The sequence below is a fragment of the Muntiacus reevesi genome, chromosome 21, assembly GCF_963930625.1.
Source record: "Muntiacus reevesi chromosome 21, mMunRee1.1, whole genome shotgun sequence".
NCBI lineage: Eukaryota > Metazoa > Chordata > Mammalia > Artiodactyla > Cervidae > Muntiacus > Muntiacus reevesi.
This window is the reverse complement of record NC_089269.1, coordinates 50,328,742-50,354,039: the sequence shown is the minus strand read 5'-3', so window position 1 is coordinate 50,354,039 and position 25,298 is coordinate 50,328,742. Positions and strand designations below refer to the sequence as shown.

General features: G+C 42.5%; 1 protein-coding gene and 1 non-coding gene across 2 annotated transcripts in view; one reads left to right on the top strand and one right to left on the bottom strand.

Annotated features, from left to right (window-relative positions):
- Nucleotides 1-523: 523 nt before the first annotated feature.
- The window catches only part of TMEM50B (transmembrane protein 50B), a 39,411-nt gene continuing 14,636 nt past the window's right edge, over nt 524-25,298 (top strand). The window contains exons 1-3 of the mRNA XM_065913548.1: nt 524-686; nt 21,860-21,999; nt 23,993-24,105. Of these exons, the coding sequence (XP_065769620.1) occupies nt 21,901-21,999; nt 23,993-24,105 (212 nt within the window). The 5' untranslated portion in view covers nt 524-686; nt 21,860-21,900. The remainder of the gene's footprint in view (nt 687-21,859; nt 22,000-23,992; nt 24,106-25,298) is intronic.
- TRNAE-CUC (transfer RNA glutamic acid (anticodon CUC)) lies at nt 12,179-12,252 on the bottom strand. The gene has a single exon. It is a non-coding gene; the product is annotated as a tRNA-Glu (tRNA).

The window sequence follows — 25,298 nt, the reverse complement described above, 5'->3', positions numbered from 1 at the left end:
CCTTCCAAAGAAAATTCAGGGTTGATTTCCTTTAGGATGGACTGGTTGGATCTCCTTGCAGTCCAAGGGACGCTCAAGAGTCTTCTCCAACACCACGGTTCAAAAGCATCATTTCTGAGTGATGGGGATTAGAAGAGGACATCTCTACAGACCCTCAGTTTCCAGAGAATACTTCGGGACCACGTGCCCTACATTGGACACCTGTGGCCAACGGCGAAGGGCCTATAGGCAAAGAGAGCCCCTGCCCCCGGGTCCCGGGATCCCCTCTGCACGCGATCTCACGGATATTACACTTTGAAGTTCCTGATCAGAGACGCAGCGGGGCTGCCACCCAGAAGCAGACCGCAGGACCGGCCAGGTCTACGCATCCGCGAATCAGAGGACGCAGAGCCCGGCTGGCGGCGCCCTAACCCCGCCCCTTGGCGTTCGGACCCGCCCCCAAGCCCTGCCCCCGAGCCCCGCCCCGCCCCGGCCGGCCACTTGCTGCGCGTGGATTGGCTGTCGCGGTGCGCACGGCGCCGCGCCCCACCCCGCCGGCGCCCTCAGCCTAGCGCCGGTCGCCTGCTCCCGAGCGCTCCCCTCCCGGGGCTGAAGTGGCGCGGAGGACGCCGGCTCGGCTGCGGCGTGGCCGCCTCCGCCTCTGCGTGTGCGCCCGGGGGGGTCAGCGTGGGCGTCGGGGAAGCCGGGTGAGTGCCGGCGGCCCGTTTCGGAGCGCGCGAGGGGACCAGCGCCCGCCGCCGAAGCGAAGGGAGGCACCCTCGGCCCGCCCGGGGCCTCCCCCGGTGCGCTGCGCCGCCGCCGGGCGAAGCGGGGTCCACGGGGCGTCAGGGCGGCGCCGCCCTCCTTTCTCAACAGCCCGCTCCGGCGACCGGGGCCGGCGCTCGGGGGTCTGGGTGGGGGAGCGCCGTGGTCTCTCGCCGTCGGGTTGCTTCCTCTAGAAAGGTTTCCATCTCGGAGCCGTAGGCTTCCCGGCGCTGCGGGCGGGGAAGGGGAGGGAGAGGTGCGCTGGCGCGGGGCCCCGAGGCCCTCAGGGGCTTCGTCGTCCCACTTCGCGTTGCCTCTGAACCCTTCCTTGCTGGGAGTGTGTTCCGTGTTGGGTGGACTTCTCCGGCTCTCTGTACAGAGGTGTGGCGTGGAGATGGAGGAGGATGGACATTCTTTGGAGGATTGATCGTACAGGGTGGGTGTCCTTTGAGATACAGAGCAGCCCGTGTCGCAACCCGTGTAGTTGCACTGGGGACGGCTGTTCTCGTTTTTAAGCAATAAATTGACTCTCGAGTTAATCACGGGAAGGTGCTTAACTTGTAAAGGTAAGTACGTGACCTTCTAAACCCAAAGCGGTGATGATGAGAGCCACTGTGCTCGCTCCCGCCCCGCTGCTGACTGTGTGTGTGTGTGTGTGTGTGTGTGTGCGTGCGCGCGCGCCTCCGATTGGCGTGAACGTGTCGTCAGCCTTGTGCCTCTCAAAGACCTTGATTTCTCTTCGCGGTGTGCCACCTCTTCTCTCAAACTCCTCACCTACCCGCACTCTTAACACTCCTTAGCTTCACAGTTCCCAAGCCTCTAACTCTCAGGCTTGTCACACTTATTTGCCATCATCTTCAGACACTTGTCTTCTCTTTTTGCAAACAGTTTTCAGACGTAGAACAAACATTAGACCTTTTTTTTTTTTTTTTTTTTTTTTTTTAGTTTTAAGCCGATAATACTGTTGCAAGCCTCTTTGTCCTTAAGAAGAAAACCTGAAGTTATCTTGAGTATCGATGCGGCAGGAAAGGCTGGTTTAATGAGAGCAGGCGAGGGCGCCGTGTTCCTCTTCCGGAGACACGCCTTCCCCACCTCCATCCTCCTCCGCCCATTAGGATTAGGGCAGCCTTAACTGGCTGGTCATTTCTGAATTCACTTCTGAACTCCAGGGTAAAGAATTTATCTTATTTTATCCTTATCGACTCCTTTAAATGATTACCGTAAGGCATTCTGGTTGTGAATTTTTTTTTTATTGTTACAGAGGAATATCAAGTGAAAAATTGAAACCAGGGAATTCCCTGTCCGTCCAGTGGTTAGAGCTGTGCGCTTCTCCTGCAGGGAGAAGGGGTTCTCTTCCTGGTCTAAGAGCTAAGATCCCAAGTGCCAAAAAAAAAAAAAAAAAGAAAAACAACATAGAAGTGTGTCAAGTAAAAGGTTAGAATAAGTTAGAACTCCTTGTTTCTTTACTTTGCACCCTCAATTCCAGTCCCTAGGAGGGGATCATGTGAAACGCTGGGTTGGAAGAAGCACAAGCTGGAATCAAAATTGCTGGAAGAAATATAGATAACCTCAGATATGCAAACGACACTACCTTTATGGCAGAAAGTGAAGAGGAACTAAAGGGCCTCTTGTTGAAAGTGAAAGAGGACAGTGAAAAAGTTGGCTTAAAGCTCAACATTCAGAAAACTAAGATCATAGCATCTGGTCCCATCACTTCATGGGAAATAGATGGGGAAACAGTGGCAACAGTGGCTAACTTTATTTTTTTGGACTCCAAAATCACTGCAGATGGTGACTGCAGCCATGAAATTAAAAGACATTTACTCCTTGGAAGGAAAGTTATGACCAACTTAGCATATTAAAAAGCAGAGACATTACTTTTCCAACAAAGGTCCATCTAGTCAAGGCTATGGTTTTTCCAGTAGTCATGTATGGATGTGAGAGTTGGACTGTGAAGAAAGCCGAGTGCTGAAGAATTGATGCTTTTGAACTGTGGTGTTGGAGAAGACTCTTGAGAGTCCCTTGGGCTGCAAGGAGATCCAACCAGTCCATCCTAAAGGAGATCAGTCCTGGGTGTTCATTGGAAGGACTGATGTTGAAGCTGAAACTCCAGTACTTTGGCCACCTCATGGAAAGAGCTGACTCATTGGAAAAGACCCTGATGCTGGGAGGGTTGGGGGCAGGAGGAGAAGGGGACGACAGAGGATGAGATGGCTGAATGGCATCACTGACTCAATGGGCATGAGTTTGAGTAAACTCCTGGAGTTGGTGATGGACAGGGAGGCCTGGCGTGCTGCGATTCATGGGGTCGCAAAGAGTCAGACACAACTGAGCAAAAAACTGAACTGAACTGAGGAGGCGATGTGCTGTGTTAAATCACCTCAGTCTTGTCCAACTCTTTGTGAGCCAAAGGACCATAGCCCACCAGGCTCCTTCGTCCGTGGGATTCTCCAGGCAAGAATACTGGAGTGGGTTGCTGTGCCCTCCTCCAGGGGATCTTCCCAACCCAGGGGTCAAACCTGCAACTCTTACATCTCGTGCATTGGCAGACAAGTTCTATGACAGTGGTGCCACCTGGGAAACCCCGGGAGGGGGATAGTACCATGATACTGTTGGGCAGCCTACTTAATATAAGGACAGAATCATATCAGTGTGGACCTACCACATTTTTAAAATGCTGTCAAGCATGCCACTGTTTAGAAGTACTTTAATATATTTTATTGAACACTCATTGGTGGATGTTTTGGTTACTTCTGAGTTTTAGCCATTAAAAGATTTACTATGTTAAAAAAAAAAAAGGGTTTACTATGTGAATATCTTTGGAAATTGTAGGATAAGTCTCAGGTAGGTAGTTTAAACAGATTATTGTATTTTAGAGTATAATTTTCCTGCTCTTTTCACGTGGAATCTTTCTGTAACTTGAAGTACTTTACAATTTAAAGACAATAGCTAATTTGTTTGATTTAAATGCATTTCTTAGTATCTGTGTGTCTTTTAATATTTAGAGGCTGGATCAAAAACATTTTTGAGTACCAGGTTAAATTATGGTGAATTTTTTAACCTTGTTGCCACTTAGTGGTGTTGACTTTAAGGTTATATTGACTCACTTGATTGGCTTAGCAGGAATGAATAGAGGGCCCTCAGGAAGAGAAAATGTGAACAGGCGTGTTGTGTAACACCCTCCGGTGGTAATCCCCCCGGAATATACAACAGTAACTGGAATTCTTGTTCTCTTTTGAAATAACTTCCTTTTGTTGTGGAAGGTGTCTCAGGTATGGGAAGGTTGTGGGGAATAAATACTGTTGCAGTGATCAGCACTGTATCTACAACTACATTAAGAAAGGAAACATTTACATCTTTCTTCCAGAGAGAGCCTCTATCCTGATAGAAGTTAATCTTTCTCTTGCTTTATCAAATAAGCGTTACACATGAATGCATAAATATACACATATACATATATGTACACACATGTAAATATTTACACATCTTAAACAGTATATTTAGTTTTGAGTGAATAGTGTTAAAAACATATTACATACAAACAGCATGTTTCAAAGTTTTATTTTACTGTTACTGTGAAAGTGCTGCCAAGAGTAGGTTTATTTAAGAGCACTTAAGAAACAGATATGTATGCAGTCCCTAGAGAAAGGACTATCTCAATAAAAGTACTGAATTAGATATAATTGATTAATGTTCCAGAGGGCAACAGAATTGTAATACCTTTGTGATGAATCATTTGTACAAGGCTATAATGATCACACCTTATTAATTTCTGCAGTTAAGTACAAACCTTATAGGACGATAAACTGTGTCTTTATTAACAGTGGATTGTTCATTAAGTAAACTGAGATAAGGAAATTATTTCCCCCAGAGCACAGATGAGGTCCAAACAGGCTTATTAAAAAAAATGCTAGTGCTTTCTGCCCTTGAGACTAAAATTTTGTTTCGTAATTGCGAGCACAATCCTGACCATGTGAGGAAAGGACAGTATTTATTGTCACTTCAAGATGAAAGCTTCCAGGAAAGAGGAGGGAGACAGAACGGCTTCAGCTTCTTTGACTTTTCCCGACAGGGGCCCTTTCTGAAGAGGTCAGTGGGCAGTGCTCTGGGTGAGTCTTGGGAGACGTTTACTGCTATCTCAGGGGATCTGGGAGGCTCTAGTGTGAAGAAAACACTGGAAGGACGGCAGAAATACGGTCAGAGGGAGTGGCCTGCTCTCCGTGGCCTCCCTGCAGTTACCAGGGTAGGTCAGAGCAGAACCTTCTGTAAGAAAAGCGAGTGTCCTTTGCTGATGTTGGCTGCAGGACTCGGTGTATGATCAGGATCCAGCCGGAGCCCCGCTGAGGACGGATTAGTGGGAGTCAGCGCCAGGTTCACGGGGCATTCAGTCCTCACGTGAAAAAGCTGGCGGAACAGTGGGACCCTGCTTCATTCCGGCCGGTTTTCCCTGTCTGGGGGCCCAGCGGGGCTCCAGTTAGCTCTCCTGTGTGGAGATCTTTTGTTGCTTTTTACTCGCTCTGACGGCACTCAGACACCAGTAGTTTCCTGACAAGGGGAGTTTTGATTATGATTCTTGATCCTTTGTATGGGAACCATTTGTTTGTTTGTTTTTTAATTTCTGCAGACTGTTTTCTGCTTTGACTTCAGTGATTTGGGGGCTTCCCCAATGGCTCAATGGGTAAAAAAATCTGCCTGCAATGCAGGAGATGCAGGTTCAATCCCTGTGTCAGGAAGAACCCCTAGAGAAGGAAGTGGCAGCCCCCTCTGGTGTTCTTGCTTGGAAAATTCCATGGACAGAGGAGCTTGGTGGGCTACAGTCCATGAAGTTGCAAAAAATCAAAAACAACTGAGCATGCATGCGCGCGCACACACACACACACACACACACACACACATTTTCTGCTTTGACTTCAATGATTTGAAATTTAAAATGGTGTGTCTTAGTGTGGGTCTGTTTTCATCCATTATTTTGAGTATTTGATGAGCCCTTTAAATCTGAAAATACAGTTCTTCCTATTCTGGAAAAATTTTCCTGAATATTTTGTTATTTTTCTCCCTCATATTTTCTCTGTAGTTCCTCCTGAAACACCTGTTACTTGGATGTGAGCCTTGTAAAGGTCTTCTCATTTTCTTACCTGTTTTCTTCTGTTTTCCATCTACTTACTGCTAGATTTTCTTAACTTTTACTTCCCAAACTTTATATTTGGATTTAAGAAAACCCCTTGGTTATACTTTCAATATTCAAAGGCTATTTTTTAGTCTCCAAATGTTTCTTATGATAACATGCTGTTCTTGCTTTAAGATGCAATATGTTCTCTTGTTTCTGAGGTTGTAATGATTTTAAGTTTCCCTTCTCTGCGTAGCTTTTCAGACTTCTGTCTGGAAGGGATCTGGCTTCAGTCTCCTGCACCAGAACAGAGGAATGGCAGTCGCTTCTGTCCAGTTTTCAGTCTGATGCCTGAGTCTGTCATTGTACCTGGTATCCCTCAGTCCAGAAGGCCAGACGTAGGGGAAAACTTCAGACTTCTGTCTGGATATGGATGAGGCAGTTGCCAGTCCATGGAGGGCCTGGCAACCCACTCCGGCATTCTTGCCTGGAGAATCCCCACGGACAGGGGAGCCTGGTGGGCTACAGTCCATGGGATCGCAAGGAGCCGGACATGACTGAAAGACTGAGTGAAGAGAAAGGGGACAGGTTCTGGTCCGTAACTTGTTTTCCTGCCTCCCTCAAGCCTTTACTGTGCTGGTTTTCAGCTTTCCCTGCTACTGGCTTGGACGTCCAGCTTTCTTGGGCATGCTCAGTCAGTGACCATGGTCTATCTGCTTTGCAACTTTCAAAATTTTACTGCTCTTTGTCTCCTCTTCTGTTTTCCTCATCATTGTATTCATGACTCCTTTTACTGATTGCAGTTTTTAGTGACGTTTCAGGAGGGAGCAAAATGAGATGCTTAGATACATCTTCACCCAAAGATAGTAATAGTTGTTTTTGATTAAGTGATAGCTGAAACTCCAATACTTTGGCCACCTGATGCGAAGAGCTGACTCATTGGAAAAGATCCTGATGCTGGGAAAGACTGAGGGCAGGAGGAGAAGGGGACGACAGAGGATGAGATGGTTGGATGGCATCACCGACTCGATGGACATGAGTTTGGATAGGCTCTGGGAGTTGGTGATGGACAGGGAGGCCTGGCGTGCTGCAGTCCATGGGGTTACAAAGAGTTGGACACAACTGAGCGACTGAACTGAATGGCAGTACTGCCATAAACAGAAGGCTGTCTTCAAAGCGGTCTCATGTTTGTGATGTTTGTGAACCCTCTTCTTGGTGGGTAGTGGTTGATAGCATCAAGTGAGCCCATGTGCTGAACAGTGCCTGTCTTCTTAATTCTCACTTATCGAAGGATGTGCTGTCATAGCCCCAGTTTACACATCAGAAGACCACAGCCTAGGGATATTTAAAGCTTGAACAGTTGTGGACTCTGCAGGGGAAGGAGAGGGTGAGACAAATGGAGAGTAGCATTGACGTATATACACCACCATGTTTAAAATAGACAGCTAGCAGGAACCCGCTATATAGCTCAGGGAGATCAGCTTGGTGCTCTGTGATGACCTAGAGGGTGGGCTGGGGAGGGGGAGGCTCAAGAGGGAGGGGTATATGTATGCTTATAGCTGACTGCCATTGCTGTACAGCAGAAATCAGCACAACATTGTAAAAGGATTATCCTCCAATTAAAAAAAAAAAAAAGCCTGAACAGTGCCAGTCACATAGCAACTATTCCATTAAAAATGGAATTAAATGAGCCTGGCCAGGAAGGCACAGCTGGGAAGAGGCTGATGTAGGCGAGGGCCCAGGCCGGTGCTAACTCCACAGACTGTACTTTAAGCTGCCTGGGTGGTGGCTGACGCTGAAGGAGGGTAATTGGCATCTAGGCGTCTACTTCCTTTGTGCCCTTTGGAAACGTTCTTACTCAGGTCTTTATCTGCCCATTACTGTTTGGCAGGTGATGGGTTCCCTTTCACCTACTTGGGTTCAGAGCTGTGACCGGGGCCAGTTTCCCTGAGCAATCTGAGCATTTTCTGAGCAATCCCAGAGGATGCAAAGATTCCCAGGCAGGGCTCCTTCAGGCAAACCTGGGTAAAGGTGGCCTCCAAAAGTGAGTGATGTTTTCCTGTGGCTAGATCAGCTCTGGGGTGTGTAGCAGTCATCTTATTTAGGTGGCAACTCATGATAGTCTGCCGCTCTATTTTTTTCCAGCTTTTTATTATACAAAATTTTTAAACATACAGAAAAATTGAACAGTAGATTTAACATTTTGCCAAATTTGCCTTATTTTTTTCTTCCTCTTTGCTGAACCATTTGCTCATATGTTGCTGACACTGACACCTCACCCCCAAATAGTAAGCAAGCATCTCCTAACAAGGTCATTCTCTTTACATAACCACAATTCTGTAATGTTCTCTGACCTGTATTCTGATTTCCCCAATTGGCCCAGACTGCCTTAAGAGTTTTTTTTTATTTTTTTTGAAATGAGGACCAGTAATGGCTTACACATTTCACTTGGTTGGTTAAACACATAGATAAGTTTAATGGTGAAATCTTTTGAACCTTCTACCTCATATTGCTTTTGGAGACTACTTCATGACTGGAAAGATGATGGTTCTCAGAATCTTCACAATGGAAGGGACCCTTGATGTCATCTGATTCAGTTATTTCCAAACTTGGCTGATGTGTGTCCTGAAGGTTGAATTGGGAGTTTGTCTGTAGACAAAGAAATGAAGAGCCATTCTGAGGACATATATAGGAATAGATACAGAAATATATAAGTGAATATATTGAAAGTATATAACAGTTTGCCTAACAGTAGGTATTTGGTAAGTATTGGCTGTCTTCTCCCTTTTCTTTCTTTGTGACTGGAGTGAGGAGTACCTCAGGATAGTAGGAGATAAGGAAGCTATATTAGGGGGAGACTGTAAGTATCCTGTGTCATTTGACTTTATCTTGGGCCATTGAAAGTTTTAGAATAAATGGCATGATCCTACCTGAGTTTGTTTTTAAACTACTTTTTTTTTTCTTGACTGTGCTTATTGGATCTTAATTCCCCAGCAAGGGAGCAAACCCATGCCCAAGTGGAAGCAGGGAGTCTTAACCACTAGGCCTCCAGGGGAAGTCCCCCAATCTGAGTTTTTAGAAAGTTCTGGCAAAATATGGACTTGAGAAAGCACGGAGGATGGTTTTAAGAATAATATGCTTAAATATATTGTCATGGCAAGATTTTATTTCCTTCACTGAAATAGCGCTTTTTATTACCAGTGTTTACAAAGTATCAATTTAAATAAACCTAGGTATAAAGTAGACTGGAGAAGGCAATGGCAACCCACTCCAGTACTCTAGCTTGGAAAATCCCATGGATGGAGGAGCCTGATGGGCTGTGGTCTATGGAGCCGCAAAGAGTCAGACACAGCTGAGTGACTTCACTTTCACTTTTCACTTTCATGCATTGGAGAAGGAAATGGCAACCCACCCCAGTGTTCTTGCCTGGAGAATCCCAGGGACAGGGGAGCCTGGTGGGCTGCGGTCTATGAGGTCTCACAGAGTCGGACACAACTGAAGCGACTTAGCAGCAGCAGCATAAAGTAGACTCTTCTTTTTTTTGGTGACAGGATAATGAGACATATATTGCATTTCTGAGTTTGAAAGACAGAATAGTTAGATTCAGTCATTTAGCAAGTATTGGCTTGCCTTTTTATGCCATGTACTGTGCTAAGCTCTGGGAGAACCACAGTGAGCAAAAGCGGACGTGGAAGCTTACTTTCTTCAGAGGGAGGGAGGTATTGATCACATAGAAGATTAATACTGAAATACTAGGGGAATTAGATCTCGCCATGGAGTCAGGAGATCATGGATTCCGTTACCATCATCCACCTGGTTTATTTCAACAAACTTTTAACTGGTTTCTCTCCTTCCACTCATCCCCTGGCAATCTGTTCTCCCCACAGCAGCCTAAGGGATCCTTTTAAATGTAAGTCACACTTCTTGGACTCCCTCAGGGCTCCCAGTTTTGATCAGTAAAGACTAAAGTTCTCGCAGTAGCCTCTGAGGCTACCCTGTTACGTCTCTGGTCTACTTTCCCAGCTCACTCCACCGCAGCCTCTCCTGCCTCCACGTTGCTCCTTGAATAACCAGTCCTGCCCTGGGGCCTCTGCCTCTCTGTTCTCCCTGTCTGACATTCGCGGCTGACTCATGCCCTCAGGTGTCATCTTCTCTATGGGGCCTGCCTTGACCCCAGTTTGACCTTTCCGCCGGCCCCACCTCATCCATACTCCCAGTGCCCCAGTCTGCTTTGTCGTCTCCCTCACGGCACTTATCCTTTTCTAACATGGTCTGTAATTTACTCTTTAAATTACGTTTGTTGTGTCACTCCCATCTCCCTTCTTTCCCACTGCCAAAGCTCCACATGGCCAGTGCTTTTTATCTGCTCATTGTTGTATCTTAAGTGTCCACAGCAGGGCCTGGCATGTAGCCGGCACTCTGTAAAAGCTTGAATGAATGAAAGGAAAGCTGATGTTTGAGTGAAGAAGTCACAACTAAGGGGACATCTGGCATTGTGAGTAGGAGTTTAACCAGGTGAGCTGGGGATGGAAAGGTAGGCATCACGCGGAGTGGGTGTGGTTTGTATGGGGTGATTCAGCAAGCATGAGGCACTAAAAGAAACGAGGATCACCGGAGGGGAGAGGAGAAAGTATTTCAAGAGCAGCTTGAGGAAAGTAAGTGCTGGGCCATTCTGTAGCGTCTCTGTCTTTAAAAATGGAAAGATGGTGAAAGGTTTTAAGCAGGAAGGAGATGCCAGCTTTGTGCCTTTTAAAAACAACGTTGTACTGTGGTATGGGGAACATACTGATGAGGGCAGGAGTGGATGAGGCTGGATCAGTCGGGAACCTGTTGTCATGGGACAGGTGACAGAGGGACGGTGATGGTGCTGGAAGGGAGAGGTGGAGGTTAAGCTTGAGAGAGTTAAGTGACAGTTGCTCAGTCATGTCTAACACACTGCAACGCCATGGACTATACAGTTTATAGAATTCTCCAGGCCGGAATACTGGAGTGGGTATCCTTTCCCTTCTCCAGGGGAGCTTCCCAACCCAGGGATCGAACCCAGGTCTTCCGCATTGCAGGTGGATTCTTTACCAGCTGAGACACCAGGGAAGCCCTGAGAGAGTTAAAGGAGGCACAGTCAGGTGAGGGATGTGACAGGTAAGAAAGAAGTAACGAGGAAGACACCTGCATTTCTGGCTTATGTAATCGAATGACTGCTGATTCATTAGTTGTAGAGAATCCTGGACTAGGATCAGATTTGGAGGAGGGGACCATGCATTTGAATTTGTGTTTGGGCATGCTGATTTTGAAGTAACTTTGGGACAGCCAGAGGGTGTCAGGCAAGTAGTTGAATGTATGGAAACTTAAATCTGTGAATCAACTGCATAGGGAAGCAGTATAGAGAAGGGTTCACCATTTTGAATAAATCATGTTTTGAATAATTAAAAGTTGTTAAGGATATTACTGGGGCAAATTGTATAGCTACAGGATTAGAGTCTCCTTAAAAACCTAAGCTCCCTGTCCTTTACTTTGGCTTTTAGTTTTAAATCTTGTAACAAAATTGGTTCTACTTCCTAAATTTTATTCTTGTTAATAGATGATTTATAGGTGAGAAGGCAAAGAAGCATCCTGAGATTAGGTATGTAAAATGTCTTTTCCAAAAGTGCTTTAGCTCTCTGAATAATTCATACTGTTGGATCTTAAGGCCTATAAAATATTCACACTGTGAATGCCCAGAAACCAGGTTTATAGCAACCCAAGAAGAGAACTTGTATTCTCCAGACTTGCTTGGCAAGATTTGCATCAACAGTAATCACCACTGTCATTGTGGATCTCATCAGACGACTTTCTTCTATTTCTGGGTGGTCACAGGGTTCCTGTAAATTGGGGCCCTTTCTCTTCCATCTTGTTTTTCTTGCTCTCTTCACCACAAGCAGTAGGATAGTAACTTTCTCCCCAAGAAACCAGAAATGAGAGAAATGCTGTGAATCTCTCTGGCATAGGTACAGTGTAATGGTCACGAAACAGGTTTTGGAATCAGATGTGAGCTTCAGTGGAATCCTGACTTTCCTTCTTGCTAGCTGTGTGACTTTGGGCCAGTTCTTCTCTAGATCTTTTTTTAGTAATACCAGAGAATCTTAGTAATTGCCTTAGAGTATTTGTGAGGAGTCAGTGGAATAGTCTGTGCAAAGAGTTACTCTGAGGATGGAGTGGAGTTGTCTGTAACCTATAAGCACCTTGTAACTATAGCCAGCAGTAGTATAGAAGTAGGGAAGATGTATATTTTGTTTTACATGAGTCTTATATGTTTATTTTGACTGCCTCATGAAGCTTGTGGGACTTTAGTTCCCCAACCAGGGGTTGAACCTGGGCCCTTGGCATTTGAGAGCACAAAGTCCTAACCACTGGACCACCAGGGAATTCCCATAGATTTTATTTTTGTTTCATTTGAGTCAACTGTCTGGTTATGTAGACCTACTATCTTGAACAATATTTAAATTGTGTTAATTTCCTGATTTGGGGGGCGGGTACAGGTTTTTTTTTTTTTTTTTTTGCAAACTGTAGCTTGATTTAAAAAACATCTCAATTGATTTCTCTGCCAGTTTGTACATCTCCTGATGATGGGTATCAAGTTTTATTCATCTTTATTTTTCCCACAGTACTTTGCTTGTAGGACATATTCTGTGAGTGTTCCGTACATGTTCTCGAGGAGTTTTGTGCTGGTTAAGTTCCACTGTGTGTGTGAGTCAGCTGTAAAGCCTGGCACACAGTAATGCAAGGAAGAGAGGAAGTGAGTTGGAGATGAGCACTGAGTCAGTCCTCAGCCTTCTTCCATATTTTCTCTTTGAGATACCCTAGCTGCGCCCATTACTTTAGCTACCACTTAGTCACTATGAACCTCCAACCTCTTTTTCTGTCATAAACCATTGTTTCATCTGTGTATCTGTCTTTGGTACCTCTCCACCTGAATGTCCTTCAACATTTCAAGCCCATTATGCTCAAACTCTCCCATTCTCCCTTCCCTGTTTTGGTTAGTGGTGTCTTGCCAGGCATTGGGCACCCAAATGTAGTCATTCTTAGCTTTTCCTTGCTTGTGGATAATACCATGCTAATATTTCTCAAACAAAACCCTTTTCTTTAGCCTGTACCAGTCTGGCCTCAGCTCATATCCTTATCCTCTCTCTGTCTAGGTGTCTTTAACATTTTCCTTCAGTCCCTTCTCCATACTGCTGCCCCCAGAATTATCTTTCTAAATCACAGCACTGATCTTGTCACTTCCCTGCTTACAAGCCACAGGCAGTTCCCTAGTTCTCAAAGCAGGGGCCTGCAGACTCTGAGCTGTGGGCCGAGTCTGGTCTGCTGCCTGCTTTGTAAATTAAGTATTATTGGAATACAGGCATGTTCTTTGGTCCACATAGTGTCTGTGCTGGTATAACGGCAGAGATGAGTAGTCCTGACGGAGACCGTTTGGTCTGCAAAGTCAAAAATGTACACTGTCTGGTTCTTTACAGAAGTTGGCTAATCCCTGGCTTAGAGGGTAGAGGTCAGATTTGCATAGTCTGAAAAATTCTTCTTGATCTTGTTCCAAACAGGTTAATCACCACCACTCTTTGAAATACCATAAACTCTACCCTGTTTTCTTGTGTGCCTACATGATTTCTCATCTTTTATTCCTTCTTTTTCATCTATCATACTCCTATTGTTGCTTTAAAACTCAGCCAGATTTATTTTTCCGTTATCAAACTTCCCTCAACTCTTCTTGGCAGCTCTTCTGTAACACTCTTTTTAGGTTTCTGTTGTGCCACTTTTATGTTATAGCCCACAGTTTATGTATATTATAGCACATATATTTTTCTGAGAGTGTCCCCTAACTAGACTGTTCTTTACGTTGATTGTGGTAATCATTTTTGTTTACACAGCACCTAACATCAATAGCATTTGGCAACTAGTGAAAAAATGGATGAACAAACAGATGGTAGTATGAATGTTTGGTCAAAGGAAAGAATTTTGAATTTTGGGACTTGGGTATATATGGAAATTGCTCAGACCATGTTTATATATTATTAAATTGTGTGTTGTTTTTGCCTCTTGCTTTTTGCAGCTGTCCTTTGGTTTCCTAAACTAACTATTTGCAAATGAAATTTTCACAATAGAATCATTTAAAATGCCCTCTAAAAAGGGTTCATTTCTGGGAATTCCCTGGTGGTCCAGTGGTTAGGATTCCGAGCTTCCACTCGGAAGTTTGATCCCTGGTCGGAGAACTAAGTTTGATCCCTGGTCGGAGAACTAAGATTCAGTATGCTACAAGGCACAGGCAAAAAAAACAAAGAAGACTCATTTCTTTTTATAAAGAGTTATCTCTTTTTAGGAGTGGGAATAATGACTGTCTAATGTATTAGAAAACTTCCATTAGTTCAGTTTAATAATCTTAGTTTTTAAAAATTGCTACCAGGGTCAGTTTTATGGGAGAACATACCAGTAATTTCCTTGACCTCAAAAAAGTTTGTTTATTAAACATAGTTGTAGACATAAGAGTTTTCTCAACAGGCAAGAAGAAACAACAATTCATAGTTTAAATTACAGTAATGTTAAAAATCACTTTGCAAAATCCATGCCTGATTCATGTCAATGTATGGCAAAAACCACTACAATATTGTAAAATAATTAGCCTCCAACTAATAAAAATAAGTGGGAAAAAAAGGATAAATTAAAATAATAATAATAATAAATTATTCTATCAAAAAAAAAATCACTTTGCATTAAGAAAATGTAATTCATGCTCAGTGCAGCAAACTTTGAAAATAGACTAAATAACACACAGCATCTTATCATCCATATGTATAATGATATTATGGAAGTACTGGTGTTTGTCCTTCCAGCATTTTTATCCTTGTATGTGTTTATATATACTGTTGATTCTTTTTTCTAAAAAGGAAATAATGCAATAGATAGTTTTAATAACCTGCTTTTTTCACTTAATATTAGTCATTACCATTTACTCATGCAATTAAATGTTTTTAGAAATAAATATTAAAAAACCCTTTTTCCCCATGGCATGTGGAATATTAGTTCCCCAACTAGAGATTAAACCTGCACCCCCTGCAATGGAAGCATGGGGTCTTAACCACTGGACCACCAGGGAAGTCCTTCAAAAATAGGTTTTTAAATGTCTGCCTTAATAACAAAGCCTTTGACTGTGTGGACCACAACAAACTAGAAAATTCTTAAAGAGATGGGAATACTAGACCACCTGAACTGCCTCCCGAGAAATATGTATGCAGGTCAGGAAGCAACAGGTTAGAACTGGACATGGAACAGCAGACTGGTTCCAAATCGGGAAAGGAGTACATCAGGGCTGTATATTGTCACCCTGCTTATTCAACTTATATTCAGAGTACATCATGCAAAATGCCAGGCTGGATGAAGCAGAACCTGGAATCAAGATTGCCAAGAAAAATATCAATAACCTCAGATATGCAGATGATACCTCTGTTAGGGCAGAAATCTAAGAAGAACTACAGAGGCACTTGATGAAAGTGAAAGAGGAGAGTGAAAAAGTTGGATTAAAGCTCAACATTCAGAAAACTAAGGTCATGGCATCCGGTCCCATCACTTCATGGTGAATAGATGGAGAAACAGTGGAAACAGTGACAGACTTTATTTTTTGGGGCTCCAAAATCGCTGCAGATGGTGACTGCAGCCATGAAATTAAAAGATACTTGTTCCTTGGAAGAAAAGCCGTGACCACCCTGGTTCAGTTCAGTTCAGTCACTCAGTCGTGTCCGACTCTTTGCAACCCCATGAATCGCAGCAGGCCAGGCCTCCCTGTCCATCACCAACTCTCGGAGTTTACCCAAACTCATGTCCTTTGAGTTGGTGATGTTCACTGAGTCAGTGATGCCATCCAACCATCTCATCCTCTGTTGTCCCCTTTACCTCCTGCCCTCAATCTTTCCCAGCATTAGGGTCTTTTCCAGTGAGTCATTTCTTTGCATCAGGTGGCCAAAGTATTGGAGTTTCAGCTTCAGCCTCAGTCCTTCCAATGAGAATTCAGGACTGATTTCCTTTAGGATGGACTGGTTGGATCTCCTTGCAGCCCAAGGGACTCTCAAGAGTCTTCTCCAACACCACAGTTCAAAAGCATCAATTTTCGGTGCTTAGCTTCCAACTCTCACATCATACATGACTACTGGAAAAACCACAGCCTTGACTAGATGGACCTTTGTTGGCAAAGTAATGTCTTTGCTTTTTAATATGCTATCTAGGTTGGTCATAACTTTCCTTCCAAGGAGTAAGCATCTTTTAATTTCATGGCTGCAGCCACCATCTGCAGTGATTTTGGAGCCCAGAAAATAAAAGTCAGCCACTGTTTCCACTATTTCCCCATCTATTTGCCATGAAGTGATGGGACCAGATGCCATGATCTTAGTTTTCTGAATGTTGAGCTTTAAGCCAACTTTTCCACTCTCCTCTTTCACTTTCATCAAGAGGCTCTTTAGTTCTTCACTTTCTGCCATAAGGGTGGTGTCATCTGCATATCTGAAGTTATTGATATTTCTCCCAGCAATTTTGATTCCAGCTTGTGCTTCATCCAGCCCAGCATTTCTCATAATGTACTCTGCATATAAGTTAAATAAGCAGGGTGACAATATATAGCCTTGACGTACTCCTTTTTCTATTGGGAACCAGTCTGTTGTACCATGTCCAGTTCTAACTGTTACTTCCTGACCTGCATACAGATTTCTCAAGAAGCAGGTCAGGTGATCTGGTATTCCCATCTCTTGAAATTTTCCACAGTTTATTGTGATCCACACAGTCAAAGGCTTTGGCATAGTCAATAAAGCAGAAATAGATGTTTTTCTGGAACTCTTTTGCTTTTTTGATGATCCAGCGGATGTTGGCAATTTTATCTCTGGTTCCTCTGCCTTGGCCAACCTAGACAGCATATTAAAAAGCAGAGACATTACTTTGCCAACAAACGTCCATCTAGTCAAGGCTATGGTTTTTCTAGTCATGTATGGATGTGAGAGTTGGACTATAAAGAAAGCTGAGCACAGAAGAATTGATGCTTTTGAACTGTGGTGTTGGAGAAGACTCTTGAGAGTCCCTTGGACTGCAAGGAGATCCAACCAGTCCATCCTAAAGGAAATCAGTCCTGAATATTCATTGGAAGGACTGATGCTGAAGCTGAAACTCCAGTACTTTGGCCACCTGATGGGAAGAACTGAGTCATTGGAAAAGACCCTGATGCTGGGAAAGATTGAGGACAGGAGGTGAAGGGACAACAGAGGGTGAGGTGGTTGGATGGTCTCCCCGATGCAATGGACGTGAGTTTGTGTAAACTCCGGGAGTTGGTGATGGACAGGGAAGCCTGGCATGCTGTGGTCCATGGGGTTGCAAAGAGTCAGGCACGACTGAGCGACTAAACTGAATTAAGTAAGCTCTTTTGGTTAAACATTTACTCTGTTATTGAACATTTAAATTTTTTCTAATTAGTCTTTGCCTTCATTAAGTCTCCAAAGGCCTGTTATTTTATATTAAATATTACGTCTTTTGTTAAGTATTGTATACTTATCTCCACTCTAAGCCAGAGGATCTGTGTTAGTGTTGTCAATTTCCACTAAATCAAGACAGTCATGATAAAATATGCTTTTTTTTTTTGGTAAACGTTAGCAATAATAAAGCCCATATGAAAGCTGGTCTTCTCAGTTTAGAGTGTTAGCTCTTTTTTATTTTGTGACTGTGCTGGTCTTTGTCACTGTGCTGACTTTCCTCCAGGATCAGCATGTGGGGTTACTCTCTCGTTGTGGTGCTCGGGCTTCTTATTACAGTGACTTCTCTACTTGCTTAGCTCGAACTTCAAGGTGTGAGGGCTTCAGTAGTTGCAGTTCCCAAGCTCTAGAGCACAGGCTCAGTAATTGTGGCATACGGGATTAGTTGCTCTGCAGCAAGTGGGATCTTCCCAGACCAGGGATCAAGCCCATGTCTCCTGCATTGGCATGCAGATTCTTTACCACTGAGTCACCAGGAAAGCCCCAGAATGTTAGCTCTTGATGTACCAGCCCTCACTTTCCCTCTCCTAAATGTTTACCATGAAAGCGAAGTCACTCAGTCGTGTCCAACTCTTTGCAACCCCATGGATTGTATCCCACGGAATTTTCCAGGCAAGACTACTGGAATGCGTTGCCATGTCCTTCTCCAGGGGATCTTCCTGACTCAGGGATCAAACCTGGGTCTCCTGCATTGCAGACAGAGGCTTTACCTCTGAGCCATCAGGGAAGCCCTAAATGTTTACCATAGTGACTGTTTATTTTTGATGTCTTTGCTCCTTTTATCCTCACGTTTTTCACTTGGTTTCCTGTTGCACTCGCTAAAATCCCAAACCCATCATTAAGTCCACATTAATATGCAAGGTGATCTGGTACCTACCTGTCTCCCTCTATATTTCTTCCAAGCCACTTTCTCCCCTAACTTACTATATCCCGATTCTCTTTGGTACCAGCTAATTCTTTGCTAGTTTCAAAGAGACTCAGTGACTTTTGTATATAATTTCCCCTCTCTTTTCTACCTCTTTTGCATCCCCTTAATCTAAGTAACTTTACTCAGTTTTAAAATTTTAGTGTGTTTTATGTGCACCCCAATGTTCATCACAGCACTGTTTATAATAGCCAGGACATGGAAGCAACCTAGATGCCAATCAGCAGATGAATGGATAAGGAAGCTGTGGTACATATACACCATGGAATATTACTCAGCCATTAAAAAGAATTCATTTGAATCAGTTCTAATGAGATGGATGAAACTGGAGCCCATTATCCAGAGTGAAGTAAGCCAGAAAGATAAAGACCAATACAGTATACTAACGCATATATATGGAATTTAGAAAGACGGTAACAATAACCCTATATGCAAAACAGAAAAAGAGACACAGATGTACAGAACAGAATTTTGGACTCTGTGGGAGAAGGCGAGGGTGGGATGTTTCGAGAGAACAGCATCGAAACATGTATATTATCTAGGGTGAAACAGATCACCAGCCCAGGCTGGATGCATGAGACAAGTGCTCGGGCCTGGTGCACTGGGAAGACCCAGAGGAATCGGGTGGAGAGGGAGGTGGGAGGGGGGATCGGGATGGGGAATACATGTAAATCCATAGCTGGTTCATGTCGTATGACAAAAGCCACTACAATATTGTAAAGTAATTAGCCTCCAACTAATAAAAATAAATGGAAAAAAAAATAAAATTTTAGTGTATTTTAAAATTGTAGCAAACCTTAGCTCTTTAGAGGCCTTCTCTGACACTTCTGAAATAGGTCTCCCCTTTATTTTGAATTGGGCTCCTGTGCATTTTCTTCATAGTAACTGTTTCTATTACTTTGATGTTTCTCTGCCTTACACTATCCCCTGACCCTCCAGTTTAAGCCCCAGGAGGGAGAAGACTATGACATTTCAGAAATCAGTGTATGGAAATAACCCTCTGTATCCTTGGATTCCACATCTATGAATTCAGTCAACTTCGAATCAAAAATACTCAGTAAAAAAAAGTTTCAGAATGTTCCAAAAAAGCAAAACTTGAATTTACTGAGGGCTGGCAACTACTTACATGGCATTTACATTGTATTTACAACCGTTTACCTTGTATTTACATTGTATTAGGTATTTTAAGTAATCTAGAGATGATGTTCCAGTATATAACGAGGTTATATGCAAATAGTATGCCATTTTATATAAGGGACTTCAGTGTCCACAGATTTTAGTATCTGAGGGGAGTCCTGGGACCAAACCCCCTGTATATACTGAGGGATGACTGTATGTTTTCTGAATGAATTTTTTAAAAAACTGTTTAAATTTGGCTGTGTCGAATCTTAGTTTCGGGACCTTTCAGGATCTTGCACTGTGGTGTGCTCCTTCGCTAGCTGTGGTTCCACAGACTCTGGGGCGAATGGGCTCAGTAGTTGTAGCATGCAGGCTTAGTTGCCCTGAGGCATATGGGATCTTAGTTCCCGGACCAGGGATCAGACCCACATCTTCTACATTGAAAGGTGAATTCTTAACCCCTGGACCAGTGGGTAAGTCCTGGGAAATGAATTTTACAATAGGAAGTATGACTTTTGTTTTAACCTTCAGACATTGTCTTAAATCGTGGTGACCTTCCCCTAAACTTGTTTTTTAACTAGGTAATATTTAATCTTTGATAACAGTTCATCTCCATGTTTGCAGACTATCTTGATAAAACATACCCATAATGCATACAGAGTAAGTCTTTAGTGCAGCTAAATCATATCTAAATGATAAAAAAAAACCTTTTGTGGGTAAAATTTACATACTGTAAAATACACAGATCTTAAGCGTACACTTCAGTAAATTTTGATAAATACATGTACCTGAATAATCAGTATCTCAACCAAGATATAGACCATTTCTATCACCCACCCCCCCAAACAAAAGTTCCCTTGTAGTCAGTTCTCAGTCCCTATAGGCAATCACTGTTTTGATTTCTGGGAACATTGGTTAGTTTCGCTTCTTAAGCTTCATTTAAATAGCATCATACAGTATATACTCATTTATGTCTGCCTTTTTTCACATAAATCAGGTTTCTGAGTTTTTTTTCTGTGTGGTTATATGTATTATTCATCTTTTTTTGTCACTGAATAGTATTCTGTTCTATGGATTGATCATAATTTGTGTATCCATTTGTTCTGTTAAGCATTTAGGTTGTTTCAGTTTGGAACCAATATGAATAAACTTGCTCTAAACTTCCTTGTAAATGTCTTTTTGTGTATGTGGACATATGTTTTTACTTCCCTTGGTAAATATTTAGAAATGGAATTGCTAGGTTATAGGAATGTTTATTTTTAACTTTGTAAGAAATTGCAACCAGAAATGTGTAAGATTTCCAATTGTTCTACCGCCAACAGTCAGTCTTTTAAAAAAAAACTTAGCTTTTCTAGTGGATGTGATATTTCTTTAATTTGCATTTCCCTGGTGACTAATGATATTGAATGCATTTTAAGATTCTTTTGTTCATTGTCTAATTTAATTTATTTTTGGCTGCAGTGGGTCATTGTTGCTGTGTGAGGACTTTCTCTAATTGCAGTGAGGGTTTAGTCAGGTATTTAAGAGTGTTTATATTGCAGTGTTTGGGGCTAGCTGTTGGCTGGGCCGCCACCTGGAAATGTGGGCCAGAACACCTATATGTGGTCTCCTCACAGTACCGTGGCCTTGGATTTTTCATGAAGGAACCAGGACTCTCGTCTTAATGTTCCTTACGTTGTATGATCTCGTCTGAGAAGTTACATGGCATCGCTTTCTCCACCTTTGCTGTGCTGTATTTAGTCGCTCAGTCATGTCTGACTCTTTGTGACCCCCTGGACTATAGCCCGCCAGGCTTCTCTGTCCATGGGATTCTCCAGGCAAGAACAATGGAGTGGGTTGCCAGCCCTCCTCCAGGGGATCTTCCCGACCCAGGGATTGAACCCAGGTCTCCCGCACTGCAGGTGGATTCTTTACCATCTGAGCTCCAGGGGAAGCCCAAGAATACTGGAGTGGATTGCCTGTCCCTTCTCCAGGAGATCTTCCTGACTCAGGATTCAAACCGGGGTCTCCTGCATTGCAGGTGGATTCTTTACCAGTTGAGCTACCAGGGAAGCCCTCAACCCACCTTTATTGTTGGCCTCAATTCAGAGGAAGGTACATAGATCCACCTTTCGATGGGAGAGGTGTCAGAGACTGCAGATTTGTTTTAAAAACACCCTGCTCAAAAAAAAAAAAATTAAAAAATAAAAACACCCTGCTCATTTAACAGACACTGTTAGTAAGTGGCCTCTTGTATCCTAGCAGTCTTAGGTACATCTCAATAGATACTCATTGTAGTACTGAATTTTTCTTCTTACCTGTAGGAGATAAAGACCCGAAGTAAGTTGGTGTTTAAAGCTGGAAGTAAGAAAGGAGTAAAATATTTCAGTTCCTAAAAATATTTCCTTACATGGATTTTTTTTTGTCTTTTTTTTTTTTTTTTTTTTGTAGAATATAGTATTTAATGAAAAATCCATGCTTAAGTGGTGAAAATGGCAGGCTTCCTAGATAATTTCCGTTGGCCAGAATGTGAATGCATTGACTGGAGCGAGAGAAGAAACGCAGTGGCTTCTGTGGTTGCAGGCATATTGGTAAGTGGAGAGGCGTGGTTGGCGACATTTGTGCCTCACCTTTCCCCTGAAAATTGATCTCGATTCCTTTGCACTGTGAATAACCAAGATAATACAGTTTTTGTAGGCAGTCGTTTTTTGGTTTCTGTTGTAAATATTTATTTATTTGTTTTTTTGGCCATGTTGGGTTTTCGTTGCTGCATGCAAGCCTTCTCTAGTTGCAGCGCCCATGCTTCTCATTGCAGTGATGTCCCTCCCTGAGGAGCACAGACTCTGGGGCACATGGGCTTCTGTAGCTGCTGCTCGAGGGCTCCAGTGCTCGGTCAGCAGTTGTGGTGCGTGGGCTTAGTTGTTCCTCTGCACGCGGGATCCTCATGGACCAGGGATTGAACCTGCGATCCTTGCATCGGCAGGCAGATTCCTAACTGTTAGATCACCAGGGAAGTCCTTTTATTTAAAAAAAAAAAAAAAATGCTTTTTACTAAAAATATCAAACATACAGACAAAAATAGAATGGTATAGAGAGTCCCTTCTCACCCCTGGTACTTAATCTTTGAGCTTCAGAAAAAATTAAATCATGGACTTCTCTGAAGGGCCAGTGGTCTAGACTCCACGATTCCACTGCAGGGGGCATGAGCTTGATCCCTCATCAGGGAACTAAGAGCCCACGTGCCACAATGAAAGTGAAAGTGAAGTCACTCAGTCGTGTCCGACTCTTTGCGAACCCATGGACTGTAGCCCGCCAGGCTCCCCTGTCTGTGCGAGTCTCCAGGCAAGAACACTGGAGTGGGTTGCCATTTCCTTCTCCAGGGGATCTTCCCAACCCAGGGATCGAACCTCCTGCATTGCTGGCAGACGCTTTACCCTCTGAGGCACCAGGGGAGCCCCAGGGCACAGCCCCCCCTCCCAAAAAAAAATCAGATTATGGCCAATCTTGTGATGGAAATCAAGCATCCCCTGCCCCCACCGAATAAGATACTTGCTGTATTTTACACGTCATTCAAGAGCTTCCTTACGATACTGGCATACTCCATCATGAAGTTTTGCATTACTTTCTTTGTCTGAACACTCTTGTTATAAAACTTGTCATTTTGAAGCTAAATGTATTCTGGTGCCTCCAAGGCCTGGAACGAGTTACGTTCCCTTTCCGGGAGCTGATCATTGAAACCACAACCACCTTGAGCTGGGACCAGAAAGATCCTGTTACACTTAATGTAAATTTCTCTTTTTCAGTGTATAGTTCTACACCTGAAGTCCAATAGAAAAAAAATAAGTAGGATAAGAACTAAAGATAACTGTGAAGCAGTATACATGCAGAAGTCTTTTAGGTGTTTCTATTTTTCTTGCTGTCTATGGTCATCTCTCCTGCACTTAATTTGCCTATGAAATTCCTTAGTAACTTTTCTACTTTGTCTATTCAGCCTAGTTTACATAGAAACTTTACATTTTGCAAACTCATATTTAATCAGTTTTACAGTATTTAATCAAATTGCCTATTAATTAAAATCATAGCAAGCTTAGATGTTTTCTTGGGGACATGGCGACTCATTTGTGGAAGCGAAAGTACTTGATCACATTAAAAGGGAGTGTCCAAGTGCTTTTTAATATGAACAAAGGAGTGAAACCAGGCAATCAGGGAATTAGTTAGTTAAGAGAGCTTTGGTTATATATAATTTTATGGTGCATTTATGGTGTATTTTATGGTTGTATATAAATTTATGGTGAAAGAAGCAGATAATTCATTCCTAGATAATAAATTTTTCATCTTGCACTGAGAGCAGAACATCAGAATCTTATACCAATTTGATTAGTTGAATTTACCTCATATACTATAAAGAAGTAAACAAGGGATTCTTATTTTTTATATTTCAGCATCTGAAACTCAAAGTAGACATATTTCATTGTATGTTTCAATTATGTTGTCCATAGAAAACATGAGATGTGAAGGAACAGGTAAGCCAAAGTGTTGGTGTGAGTGCTGTTTTAACGACGTGGGCTCTTTCTCCTTCTCAAGTTTTTTACTGGTTGGTGGATAATGATCGATGCAGCTGTGGTGTATCCGAAGCCAGAACAGCTGAACCATGCCTTTCACACATGTGGAGTGTTTTCCACATTGGCTTTCTTCATGTAAGTATGAGGTAACTCTCAATTCAAGATTATTTTTCTAAAAACTTTTTTTTTCTCAAAAGTTTAATGCTATCTGGAATAATTTCTGTTGATTCTTTAACATGATATATATATGTGTGTGTGTGTATATCTATATTCCCATTTTATTAAAATTTTTTTAAATCAAGAAGAACTGTTGAATTTAGTCAGATAATCTTTTTATCCTCTATAATGATTCAGCATGTGATTTTCGAGATCTTATATTTGTTTAACTGACAAATTACTATGTTTTATAGATCTTAAGACTATTTTTTGTATTTTAACATCTCTGAATATCAGCATGCTTCACATAGTCATTGGTATCTTATAATTCATAATTTTTTCCCTTGGTAGCATGAAAATTAATGGTGCATCTTAAAAATCATTGGCATTTTAGATTTAATCAAGTTTGTACATATGTAGATTTTTTAGGACGGGAGTAATCCTTGAATATTCTCATATATTCATCTTTTACCATGGGGTATTATTTAAATGTATTACTTGACTATATTTGCCAGTATTTGGGGGAGGACAGGATTAACCTTAAATCAAGAGATTGATCTATGGCTTTTCTTTTTTATTAAATCATTTTCAGGTTTAGCCATTCTGTCACTTCTAAGAATTTAGAAGTTTTTCATGGATGTCTTGTAATAATTTAAAAAATAGGTTGAACATTAAGATTATATAATTTTATTGTATTCAGGAGCTTTAAAAATCTTTAAATTTGTAGAAGATGGATCTACTTATATTCATTCAGGATGCTAAGTAAAGACAATTCCTACTACAAATGAACCTGCTCTGACAAAAGTGGAAAGAGAAGCTGAATAAAGTGAGCCTACTTATTATACATAAACCACATGTTCTCTGAATTTGAGAAATGAATGAGAGAAAGTCACTTGACTTTTAACACAAAGAGAAACTTTTGAGCTCTTGTTTATAGTGAGAGCCTTAAAATGGGATAACACACAGTGGGTCACTCATGTAAAATAGGCAAGGAAATCAGAGAACGGGAGTCTCTTTCATAATCTCTGGAGACAAGTGATAGTAATCCCTGAAAATTAAATCTTTTCTGGGTGTATTTTAGTAAAGTAAGACTACTGTAATATTTCTATCCATTAGGACATTTAAGTTAAAAGATACATTCGGGTTATTCAGATGTTGACTTTAGTTAGAAA